The sequence below is a fragment of the Lycium ferocissimum genome, chromosome 4 (genome assembly GCF_029784015.1).
Source record: "Lycium ferocissimum isolate CSIRO_LF1 chromosome 4, AGI_CSIRO_Lferr_CH_V1, whole genome shotgun sequence".
NCBI classification, from domain to species: Eukaryota; Viridiplantae; Streptophyta; class Magnoliopsida; order Solanales; family Solanaceae; genus Lycium; species Lycium ferocissimum.
In genome coordinates, this window is record NC_081345.1 from 18389917 (window position 1) to 18402790 (window position 12874).

At 34.7% G+C, this 12874-nt stretch overlaps 1 protein-coding gene and 1 long non-coding RNA gene across 2 annotated transcripts; both read left to right on the plus strand.

Moving 5' to 3' along the window:
• Positions 1 to 637: 637 nt before the first annotated feature.
• Positions 638 to 1195, plus strand: LOC132054422 (uncharacterized). Its single transcript, XR_009414294.1, has 2 exons — positions 638 to 1110; positions 1157 to 1195. It is a non-coding gene; the product is annotated as an uncharacterized LOC132054422 (long non-coding RNA).
• A 6439-nt stretch (positions 1196 to 7634) lies between these two features.
• LOC132051680 (protein DETOXIFICATION 35-like) lies at positions 7635 to 12640 on the plus strand. The gene is made up of 7 exons (XM_059442853.1): positions 7635 to 8089; positions 9378 to 10003; positions 10164 to 10220; positions 10690 to 10928; positions 11017 to 11135; positions 11363 to 11449; positions 12222 to 12640. Exons 1-7 carry the CDS (start codon positions 7805 to 7807, stop codon positions 12324 to 12326), a joined length of 1518 nt encoding a protein of 505 aa, XP_059298836.1. The 5' UTR covers positions 7635 to 7804; the 3' UTR covers positions 12327 to 12640.
• Positions 12641 to 12874: the final 234 nt, after the last annotated feature.

Below are 12874 nucleotides of genomic sequence, written 5' to 3' on the forward strand. Positions count from 1 at the left end.
TGGAGTGAAGTTCAAGACGAACATTTCATTTATTTTATCTTTCGAACAAGTTAAGTTGGGAAGAACGCAACAAGGAGGATTAACGACCGAAGGATGGGATGGTGTAGAAAGAGAAATGAATAAGCTATACGGGGACAAGTTAGATAAGACTAAAATGAAAAATAGGATGAGGACATTGAAGAAAACATATGCTACTATGAAGAGAATGATACAACATAGTGGATTTGGGTGGAATGAGGAAACTCGAAAAGTTGATGCTGAGGATGATGTCTGGGAGCAGTATCTTGCAATGAGTCATATATTCTTTTTTTTTTCAATAGATGAGTTTGAATTTAAGTTATTCGTTTTTCTGATTTAAGACTATTGATTATATAATAGGCTCACCCAAAAGGTGCTCAATATAGAACGAAGAAGCTGCCAGATTATAGTACTTTGGCTTTGATTTTTGGAGATACCGTTCTTTGATGGTAGGAATGGGTGTGAAATTAATGATGCGAGGATTTTCAAAATGAGTTTCCGATGATGATATAATCTTTCGAAAAGTTACTACACCTGCTTCTGAAGATGTACAATTTGTGGACAATGACCATGGATGATTTGATCAGAATATAAACTTTACGATTAATGAAGTAACTCAATCACCACAAAATGCTCGTGAACTCTTTAACTTGAGACATTCAAAGCTTTGAAATGTCGTGGAGAGGACATTTGCTGTTTTGAAAAAAAGATTCCCTATATTAACGACTCCTCCTCCATATTCCATCAAAAAACAAGGTTGGATTGTGCTATCATGTTGTATACTTCATAATTTCATTCGTAAGTGGAACTGGGACGATTCATATTTTGAAGAACACGTGGAAGAGGAAATAGAAGATTCCCACAATTTGGATGATATTGATTCAGATTCAGATGAAGAAGAACTTGGACGAGGACCGACAGATGTTGACAAACAATCTATGTGCAATCTAAGAGATGGGATAGCTCAACAAATATGGAATGCTAGAGCAATAAGGTAGAATAGCATATGTTGAAAGGGACAGAGTAGGTCATTGTCACTTGAAGCAAGGGTATAGCCACCGGTCTATTTTGTAAAATAGGTAGATGTAAGAGGTTGACGTAAAGAAATTTAGAATTGGAAACTAATTAGTGCTTGAAGGTAGAGTAATTAAAGGCTGCAAGGTTTATCAGTGTAAAACTTTATTGTATATCCTTTTCTCTGATGTTGGTAACTCAGATATTAGTCTATCATAATTGAATATTGGGAACTTGGGGTTAGCTTGTTGTGAATCTTGCTGTAATTTTCTCTTCTTCCTTCTTTTTTGTTTTTGGTTGGTAAAAGTCACTCTGTATGGTTTGTGTGAATCACCTTGTTTTTCATGGACTTGAACTTTTACTCTTCATGGTCGCGTCACTTTTGCTGATAAAAGTTACTGGTGCATAAGTATCGTGATATTAATAGAAGGGTGGATTTGCAGTGAAATGGAAGTGGATTTCCATCTCTGTTTAGAAGTATCTTTACAGGTTTAAGTCATCTAAGAAGTGTCCAACAAGCGGTTCATTGACTTCATTACTGTAAAGTTTCTATTCATTTTGTAATAGATATTGTCAACCCAATGTTGTGGCATTTTAACTGCATGAGATGTTTTGATACATATAGTAACTTCTGTGGCTATTTTATATAAATTTATGGGTCAAATTTTATATTTAAAATTTTTGAAATCATGGTTTGAAACCCCAAATCATGCCTTTTTGGATGATTTGGGATTTCAAACCATGGTTTGAAACCATGAGATGAAATGCATGTCCAAATGCTGATTTCATCTCATGGTTTCAAATCGCATGTCCAAACGCCTACTAAGGAGCCGTTTGGACATGGTTTGAAATCATGATTTGAAACCATGAGATGAAACTATGATTTGAAATCATGTTTGGACATGCAATTTGAATTTCTTAAGTTGCATTTTTTCTTATAGACATAAAAACCCCATAAGTTGGGAAAACTATCGAAATATTCTCAATTCTTATACAATCTTACCGAATGAGCAAGTCATAGTTCATAACAAAATTAATATGCTACTAGTAGACCTTTCTAAAAAATACAACATCAATTGATCAGACTTTAGTTCAATAAAAAGGAAAATTTAACATGAATAGTAATGTAAATACTCTTTAATATAATCCTCCCACATGGTAGACATAAATAAAGGTTGGTAAATGGTTGGTGGGAGTAATTGTTAAAAATATCTACCAATTGATGAGTCTTTTTTTTTTTTTCAAAATATAAACTTATGGGTCAAGTTTTATATTTAAAAAATTTGAAACCATGGTTTAAAACCCCAAATCATGCCTTTTTGGATGATTTGGGATTTGAAACCAGGGTTTGAAACCATGAGATGAAATGCATGTCTAAACGCTGATTTCATCTCATGGTTTCAAACCATGATTTCAAATCGCATGTCCAAACGCCTACTAAGTAAGTTAAAATCTAATTATTAAAAGATAAATTAGAATGATAAATAAAATATTTATTTATTGTTCATGCATATGTTTACAAAATTTAATTGTTCGGATCGCGGCGGGCGGTTCACTGTCCACGACATCACTAGAAGTCCATTGAACCTTATCATTTAGAGGAAGAAGAAGTCGTAACAAGGTTTCCGTAGGTGAACCTGCAGATGAATCATTGTCGAAACATGCAACCCAGAACAACCCACGAAGCCTGAAAATATTGCAACTGCAGAAATGGATTGGGTCTGAGGAACATAAACACTGACGTCCGTATGAGCGTAGGCATGTAATTTAGCTAGTGTTTTTGTAGTTATGCGATCTACTATTTATAATCCATGGGTTTAGATAATGCACCCACTTAAATTTCTTATGTATGTTATTATAAGTTAATCAAGCCAAAAGCAAGGAGTTCAGTTGACCTACTGAACACGCTCTAGTTTCATCAATTAATATCACTTTTCTACTAAGTTTTCCTTAGGAATACAATTGGCTCGATTTTCCCGGATTTTCATGGTCATCATAGCTAATTAACTATGACATAAGTAATTGAGATGCATGCAAGCGATAAATCAAAGGTGTGGGCGAAGGCGCACCATATAACGCGAGACCTCAACAAGAAAAAGACGAGGTGATTGAAACATCATTGTTGGCTCTACAATTTTGACCTTTTTTTTTTTTTTTTTTTTTTTTTTGGTCTTCACATGGCTATTTCCGATTGAGAATAGTTAAAATAAAGGTTGTTAATTTTGGAGAGTCGCACTTTTTTTTTTGGCAATTAAAACGACATTTTATTAATTACCAGAGCAACGTTACAAAACCAGGAGCAGTCTAACTAGACTAGCCCCTCCTCATTTCAGAGTCACACATTTACTTTAATTGAAAGTCAAAAGTGTACAAATTAAATAACGAGGTGCTAATATTGGAACTAAACAAATAATTCAGGGATCAAATTTGTTACGTTCCATGAAAAGGACTAAACCAAAGAGGGAATTCTAATTCTGTTAAGGAAAAAATGGGAAAAGAAAAAAGAAACTTAATCGGACAGTGATAACTTGCCCACAATATATTGGGGCAAAGCCTTCATCACCGCTCGTAATACCAAACTTTATACAAACCTTTGCGTTTAATTCTTCAACGCCCAAAAAGGATTTTTACGACCACAACCTCGGTGGCGCTCTTTAAGTCTTATATATTTGATGTAAGCTGTATGGTATATTTGGTATATATGTGTTGAGATCGAAATAACATGACGTCATGTGGAAGCTAAAAATTACAAATCTTGAACAGTGATAAATCAGACGACAAATAAAAACATACTAAAAGAGGCATAATATTCTAATACGCTTTGATCAATTGATCTACATATGAAAAACTAATATAAAAACATAAAACCTTTTGAGAGAAAAATCTCCCCCTAAACAAAACTCTCTTAACGACTACATCGTGGATCTTTATAGTGTTATTGAATGAGGAGAAAATATCTCTATTTATAGAAAGTGTAAAACTTATACTCCAACAAAAGGATAGATATAGAAGAGTTCTTTTTTACCAAGAAAACATGTTTGGAGTACAACATCAGAATCCAAATAAGGTAGGAAATTCAGCGCAAACCCTAACAAATCTCCCCTTGGCCTGAATTTTCTGGCAAATGATCTTCATCCTCCTTCACATAATCTTCATCACTACTGCTTTCCATGGTTTAAAGTAGGTATAGTTGAAAATTTGAGCCTTGTGCGTTAAAAGTATGCACAGGTTGAAACTGAAGCCCATGCTTTAAAAGTGAACATAGGTTGAAATTGACCTAAGCGTTAAAAGTAAGCAAGGGTTGAAAATTTGAGCTCATACGTTAAAAGTAAGCATGAGTTGAAAATTGGAGCTCATGCGTTAAGGTAAGCATGAGTTAAAAATTATTTTTGTGTTAAAATATGCAGCAGCAGATTTGTTGACAATATGATTGAAAATTGTCTCCACATGTAGTACTTCAGATATCTTTTTTTTTTTTTTAAGACAAAAATCATCATCGTCGAGTTGGTTGCAACTTGAACTGATCCACCTTGAACTTTTCTTCAACCTCGTTGAACCATTGGCTCTGATACCACTTTTTGGGATCGAAATAACATGGCGTCATCTTTGAAGCTAATAATTGCAAACCTTGAACAGCGATAAATCAGACGACAAAGAAAAACATACTAAAAGAAGCATAATATTCTAATACGCTTTGATCAATTGATCTTCATATGAAAAACTAATATAAAAACATAAAACTTTTTGAGAGAAAAATCTCCCCCTAAACAAAACTCTCTTAACGACTACATCGTGGATCTTTACAATGTTATTGAATGAGAAGAAAATATCTCTATTTATAGAAGTGTAAAACTTCTACTCCAACAAAAGGATAGATATAGAAGAGTTATTTTTTACCAAAAAATCCTATTTGGAGTAAAACACAACTATTGAAGAATCCAAATAAGGTAACAAATTCAGGGCAAACCCTAGCGATATGGAGGTAACATAAGAAAAGGTTTCCCAAGTTTTTTTGTGTTTGGTTCAAAATGTTTTGAAAAATATTTTCTCTGAGAGCACAAGTTCCTCAAAATGGGGATAATTGAATTCCCTAATGAAAGTAGAGAAAACAAATTTAATAAGTGACATTTCAAGTTCATAGTCTCTTCACTACCCGTCCAACGTCCCCAACCCCACCCCTTTACCATCCCCCAAACCCCCACTTTCCACTCCATCCCATCCCTATAGTATTCTGCTAGATTACGTATAAAATTAGGGGGTCAGTTTTGTAAAACTGATTAATTGCTAATGATTTCCGTCTCCAAGCTAAGGTGGATAAGATTTGCTTTAATATTTACACGTAACAAGTAGGATTGTAATTATTTCCTAAATCATTCAGTTTGAATTGGCGGGTTAATGCGTATCTACATAAATTCGTAATCTCGTTCGAAATAAGTACGACAATCTCATAAACATATTTTTATTATTCTATCATTTCAAGTTATCGCTTATGCTAATCTTTATCGAGAAGAAAAGCTCAAATTTTCATCGATGCTATTTTGACGCTTTGCTTAGTGGCTGGCCTGCTAAATCCATTGCCAGTGTCCTTATTGTCGCTAGCTCACTAATTTTTAGTAAGTTTAAATTGAAATGTTCAAATAAGCCACCATGAGACACATCGTCGCATAAATACGAAGCACTCCAAGTTTTTTGTGAAGGTTTGGAAGCTGATCGAGTTCCTACCGATGCCAAGATTAAAATGTTCGCGACATTCTCCACATGTCTGTGAGGTACATTTATAGAAATCAAGTTGCTGATTATCACGACAGATTTAAAGGAAGAGTTGGGAGGCTATGAAAGCATAGAGTGATAGAGTTGGTGTTTTATACTTCATTAAAAACTTTTATATAGGCACATTATTTTGGTACTGAAATTCATGAAAATACGAATATTTTCTTACTTGTCCGCTTCTCTTCCACACAACAATTGCAATTTGCTATGAGATGAAATATCACTGCAAAAATATGAGCAGTCTATTTTCTAATTCAATGTTTGAGTCTATACCGAGTACCGAGTCTATTTTCTAATTCAATGTTTGAGTCGATACGTATAAATTTAATCATATTTTTTCGACAATAATCACTTTAATTTGTTTATGTTTCTTATCCTTATATTTCCTTGAGAAACAATGGTAGTGCCGAGTGCGTAGGAAAGTACTAGTTCGGTTTGCTATATTTTAAGCAAAGCTACGTGGTTGCTTTAAGTCCTTTTGTTCTACCTACCCATGCAGAGTTCTGGATATTTTTTCGTTTATATACTTTCATGCGTTGATTCTCCAACACACTCATATTCAAATTCAAATTTTTAAATTTAATGAAATCTAACCTTTAAGTTCTCACCCTTTAGATTCATTATAATTTTAAAACCATAGATTCAAAATATAACTTTTTGTTAAAATTTTCATAATTTTCTTGATATCTACTCCTATTTTGTGTGAAAAATGATAGGTTCAGTTAAAAAGTGTTGCCTACTAAGTAAGTTACATACGCTTTTGGCTAAACTTTTTTTTTTTTATAGAAAATTAGGTCTCAAATTCTAAATAAAGAATTTAAGAGCCCGTTTGGATTGGGCTTAAAGTTCTTATAAGTTTGTTTTATTTTGAGTGTTTGGTGGAAATTTGAAATTAAATCATTTTGTCTTAAATAAAGAAAAAAAAAAAATAATTAGCATTTGTTTAACTTATTCAAAGTTGTTTATAAGTGAAAAACAAATTATAAAAAAAATAAGTTAACCACCCCAACTTATTTTTTAACTTATTTTTTAAATTATGTTCGCAAATGAACTTATAAGCGTAAGCCCGTCAAAAAACCTCTTAAAGACAATATAATTGAGTGGTTTATTCCCATCTATCTAAGTTAAAGCTACCTACACCTATAACAATGAAAAGTGACAAAGAAGTCAGCGAACATAATCAAACGAGGCGAAAACTAATCTAAATACCGTCGATTTTTTTTTTTTTAAAGTACTTCTAGAAAGAGTATCAAGGATACCTATCAAACTAACCTGATCCAATTTGCTACATTGTTTTAAAGTAAGCATGAATATGTTGCCAATAATTTAAATTTGTCAATAAATTTCATTTAGATATTTAAATTATGATCAATTTCGATCGAACACTTGAACGCATGATAAAGTGACCACCTTCAGATGCAAAATTTTGAAAAAGCTTATGTGCGTAATCTCAAGCGTCCATTACGTAAATGAGTTAATCACTTAAAATATATCTTCTCTTTTAATTATACACGTTAATTTCAAATAAACCATAAAACCTCACACATGCTCCAATTGATGTTGTTGTGTATAATTAAAGGAGTCATCATATTTTATGCGATTAACTTATACTTAAAAACACACAAAAAAAAAAAAAATCAAAATATGAGTCGAAAGTGTCTAATATGAATATTTTATTACTTCCTCCGTTTCAATTTATTTATCTATTTTTGACTTGACATGGAGTTTAAAAAAGTAAAAAGACTTTTGAATTTTATGGTCTTAAATTAAGCTATATAAAATATACCAAAATGCCCTTTAATCTTATTGTTATGCATCGTATAATGAATTTTATGCACCAAGTCGTCTAATTTGCCTTCTTTTTCCTACCAAACCAAAATCCTCCTATTAAAGAAGAGCGCATTTTCAGTTACGTCCATAGACTGAATCCCAAGAAACTCAGTCTAAACCGCAAAACATAACTACTTTGGTAGAGTGAGGCGGCAACATCATTTTGACAGTGATGGAGACGCCGTTGCTCAACGGTATCTCCGCCGGCGACCACCGCCAACTCATCAGCGGAGACGGAGACTACCTCCCTGCCACAACTCTAAGAGAATGGTGGGCTATTTTTTGCATAGAGACTGCTAAGTTATGGAGGATAGGTGGTCCTATTGCATTCAACATTATATGTCAGTATGGTGTCAACTCACTTACTAATATATTCGTTGGTCATCTTGGTGATATTGAGCTTGCGGCTATCTCTATTGCTCAGTCTGTCATTGGTACCTTCACTTTTGGCTTCATGGTTAGTTTGCTCCTTAATTCTTTCCCTCCTTCAAAACAGAAATTTGTGATGTCGCAGTCGTATTTCACTACTGAAACACAGGTTTTTCCCACCGACAATCATTAGGAAATTTGTGTTATAAAATATGATTTTCCCACCGAACCAACTTATTGGTAAAACCATGGTGGGAAACAGTTCCCGTTGAAACGCTCGGAAACTTTCTAATTTTTCCGTGTGAAAATACTACTCCCTCCGTCCCAATTTAAGTGTCTTCGTTTAACTTGACAAAGTTTAAGGAACAAAAAATGACTTTTGAATCTTGTAATCGTAAATTAAAGATGTGTGTAATGGACTACAATGTCCTTGAATCCTGTGATTTTAAACTTGTCATGTAGAATGTTTGAATTGTCAACTTATTAAATATAGAAAGATACACTCTTTTTGGGACATATGAAAGGAGAGTAACACACTTAAATTGAGACGGAGGGAGTACTATTTTTCGTTTCTCACAGATTCAATCAAAATATTTGTGGGGAATAGCCACTGAACATTTTTAGTGAGAAATTTCAGTAGAAAACTAGTGGTTCTTGAGTAGTGGTTATTGTTCCTTGAATTTACACATTGCATAATAGTTCGTCTGAATCTATTGCTCTAAGCTCATACCTTGTATATGTATGAGGAAATCTATAAAATTGGTACTATATTTTAAGAGAACCGACCCATTGCTTCATCATAGGCAAATCTAGGAAATAAATTAACTTGAAGGATTCAATCTTTAGAGTTCTTAGTGAACTCATTTCAACTCTTGATATTATGGGTTCTAACTTTAATTTTTGTTGACATTATGGTGGTTTTCCCCATATATATTTATGTTCCGTGTCAAAAATACAGGGTTTAGTTGAACAGAAAGCCTGCATCTGCCTCTGGGTGCATTGCCATTTGTTCTTCAAGCCAGTTAAATCCCTCTGAACTGGAAAAACCATGTCAATATTAGGAGAAACTGATATAACATCTAGATTTGATATTTGAATTATTTAAAGCTAGGAATGTTACTAAAAATGAAATTGTGTCGAACATTTTGGCTGGTCCGTCGCAAAATGAAAAGAATGTCCTAGTATTGAGACAGTGGGAGTGACATAGTACAGCTCTCACACCTTGAACCCATATTAACATGAGAGTAGATGTGTAAATTTTAGTGCTACTATGATACTATGCAGTTCAGAGAGATTTAATTTGTGTGTCTGGCTTTGTCATATTGATAGGCGGAGTCGGTTCTTTTAATATCCCATTATTTATAATTCATTTTCAGATGGGAATGGGAAGTGCACTGGAGACACTGTGTGGACAGGCCTATGGTGCAGGGCAAATTCACATGCTTGGTGTTTATATGCAACGCTCGATCATAATTCTGTTTGTGAGTTGTATCTTGCTCTTGCCCATATATTTATTTGCAACACCAGTGCTTAAGCTGCTGGGCCAAGAATCTGACATTGCTGAGCTCGCCGGGAGCTATGCCATACTAATCATCCCCCAATTGTTTTCACTTTCCATCAATTTTCCAACCTCCAAATTCCTTCAAGCCCAAAGCAAAGTTGATGTGATTGCCTGGATTGGATTTGTGGCTCTGCTCGTGCATGCTGCACTCCTTTGGCTCTTTATTTACACATTTGGCTGGGGTACAAGTGGTGCTGCCTTAGCCTTTGACATAACAAATTGGGGCCTGGCATTAGCTCAGTTAGCTTATGTTGTTGGATGGTGTAAGGATGGGTGGAAGGGACTGTCATGGGCAGCATTTAACGAAATATGGTCCTTTGTGAGGCTCTCCATTGCCTCAGCTATTATGCTATGTCTTGAGGTTTGGTATATGATGAGTATTATCATCCTTATTGGCCATCTTGACAATGCTGTTATTGCAGTTGGCTCCATTTCTATTTGGTGAGTTTACCTTACTCTTTATTGCTTCTACTCTTAACGCTATGGTATTGGAAAGTTTAAAAGAAATGTTTAAGCTTGTTGCACCAGTTTATTCACTGTCACTCCGTGGGTGAGATTCTCACATTCGTTTCTGATTCTAATTGATTCTTTTGTTTTACAGCATGAATGTCAATGGGTATGAAGCCATGTTGTTCATTGGAATTAATGCTGCCATAAGGTAAAAACTATTGATGATTATTCACAACCGCACTTAGTTTTTAAAGTTCATGTCATGCAGTTAATGTGGTCCTTTAGTTGTCAAAATGTAGACATGTAAATGAAGGGGCTCAAGTTCGCACAGAATCTGGAGAAAATTACTAAATTTTATATCCTTCCTGTCATGATTGTCTTTGTTTTATTATGTTAATTTGACATCATTCTGGTGCTGTTACATTACTTGCAAATGCTTTTGTCAATTTCTCAGTCACCGTGGATCTTTGAGTAATGGCAGTACGGTGGAATGTGATAATCTATGTTAGTTACCTCAAATTTTACATATGCCAATAAGGAAGTGAGGGAAGCTTCCTGTATTGTAACTTGTTCTGCTGATATTGTTTGCTTTGTTCGTCCAATCGCCTTAGTTTAGTCTATTACTCTTCTTTAACATATTCACTTCTATTTCTTTTTTCCTTGTTTATTTTCCCCAGTGTACGGGTCTCAAATGAGCTTGGGCTAGGACATCCAAGGGCCACTAAATACTCTGTCTATATCTCAGTGTTTCAGTCACTCCTAATTGGGCTACTCTGTATGGTTGTTGTATTAGTAGCTAGAGAGCATTTGGCCATTATCTTTACAAGTAGTAAAGATATGATACAAGCTGTTGGTGATCTTGCTTACCTTCTCGGAATAACTATGGTTCTTAATAGTGTTCAGCCTGTTATATCAGGTATCGTTTCAATTCACACTAGCTATTCCTTAGATTTGTATATCGTGACGGATCAAAACTGTATCTTTAACGTGAGGCACTTTTGCAGGTGTTGCTGTGGGGGGTGGATGGCAAGCTTTAGTTGCTTATATTAATCTGGGAAGTTATTACATTTTCGGACTCCCACTAGGATTTATTCTTGGTTATGTAGCTAATTTGGGAGCAAAGGTAAACTATGTTTTTGAGTTTCATTAGCAAGTCTATTTGAGATGACCCCAAATGATTAAACAAGCTGGATCATATTTTATTGTCATTATACCTCATCAGATTTTGGCTGAGATCTAGTATAGTTTATATGCTTATCAAATTTTTATATCTTGTATACCTGACGTTTTGCTCTCAATGACATTCCTTCACTTTATCCTGAATTTGTCTTCTGATTGAATTACTTGTAGGGACTTTGGATGGGAATGATAGCTGGGACATCGTTGCAGACTGTGCTACTGTTGATTGTACTGTATAAGACAAATTGGAACAAGGAGGTAAGGAACTATTGCAAATAGGCTTCTTGATTCTTAGTTTTGAAATAATCTATTGATTTGCAGATCTAGATCAAGTAACTGAACAGAACAATAGACAAGCTTCTAGTTGTTATTTAATAGAAAGTAGGGTACCTGCATGCATCTAAATGAAAGTACCTCTTTATTCTTGTATTTGTTGAGTTCATCCTCCGAATTTCCCTTTCATAACTTGTCCTGTTCTTCAAGGGAACCTTGGAGAAACAACATGGGTTCTAGCTGTAGCACTAATGTTTGTGTTAGGGTAGGCTACCGATATCACACCCTTTTGGGACGCGACCCTTCCTTGGACCTTGCGTGAATGTGGGTTGCTTCATGCACCCGGCTGCCATTTTTAATTCTTCTCCTATTCTTTCCTTGGGTAAAAAATTTCATGATTTTTCTTGTTCTTGTTTGATCCTCTTTTATAGACTCTTAATGTGAACCTTCTCTCATACTGTATCAATAGCATCATGCTAGTTTGCCAACAAACTTATCAGCTTGTAGTTTTAACAGGATAGAAACTAGTTTGTTTAGTGCTGTACGCTATAGTAGTTTAATTTGAACTTATCGGTTATTGGTCCTAAAACCAATTACTGATTTAATTACAGAAGTTGTGCTAAGTTAATCAAGTTAAACATAAATCATATTAAGACAATGACTAGTCATGATCATAAACCAGACAAATATTAACCAAGCAAAAACATACATGAAATTGTTTGCTTCAAAATGTTCTAAAGAGGAACTAAACATGCAGGTTGAGGAAACGAGTGAGCGTATGCGAAAGTGGGGAGGTCAAGATCTTGAATTTGAGAAATCCAAGACTGACAGCCTGATATCTGTTGAGAATGGTGTACCTTAAGGTTGCAGAGCGATAGAGAAGGATAATACTGGCCTGCTGTTTTGAGTTTTAAAATTTGCGAAATGTGGGAATCCAAGCATTTGGTCGACAAGCAATTTTTGACACTCAAAACTGCGGAAAAAATTTAGTTGCACCTGGTAGTATATTGTGTATGAGAAGACCTTAGTTCTATGTGCCAGCTTGCATCAATTTTGAGACATTCAATTGCTCCTATATTTGTTTTAGTCCAGGTGAATTTCACAAGTCTTATGTCTGGAAGAAGCTCTGTTTTGTCTCTGCTTTAATAATTAAATCAAATCTCATTATTCCTTTTCCTTTTCGCGTACTGTTTTCTCTGTCTTTAAAATATACGGAAAAGGTCCATATATGCCCGCGGACTATGCGAAATTGCACGCATTTGCCCGTCGTTTAAAGGTCAGTCCGCCCATGCCCCTAACGTTACGTTTTGCGTCACCCATGCCCTTGAGTTAACGAAACCTGACAAAAATATTGGAGGGCAAATTTGTGCAGTTCCGCATAGTATAGGGTCATATTTGATCCACTGAAAT

Bases quoted from the DNA above. Each gene is read 5' to 3' on its own strand.
- LOC132051680 (XM_059442853.1), top strand. From the start codon at position 7,805: ATGGAGACGCCGTTGCTCAACGGTATCTCCGCCGGCGACCACCGCCAA. The intron at 10,929-11,016 runs GTATCGTTTCAA...GCACTTTTGCAG, and splicing joins TGTTCAGCCTGTTATATCAG to GTGTTGCTGTGGGGGGTGGA. The intron at 11,450-12,221 runs GTAAGGAACTAT...CTAAACATGCAG, and splicing joins AGACAAATTGGAACAAGGAG to GTTGAGGAAACGAGTGAGCG.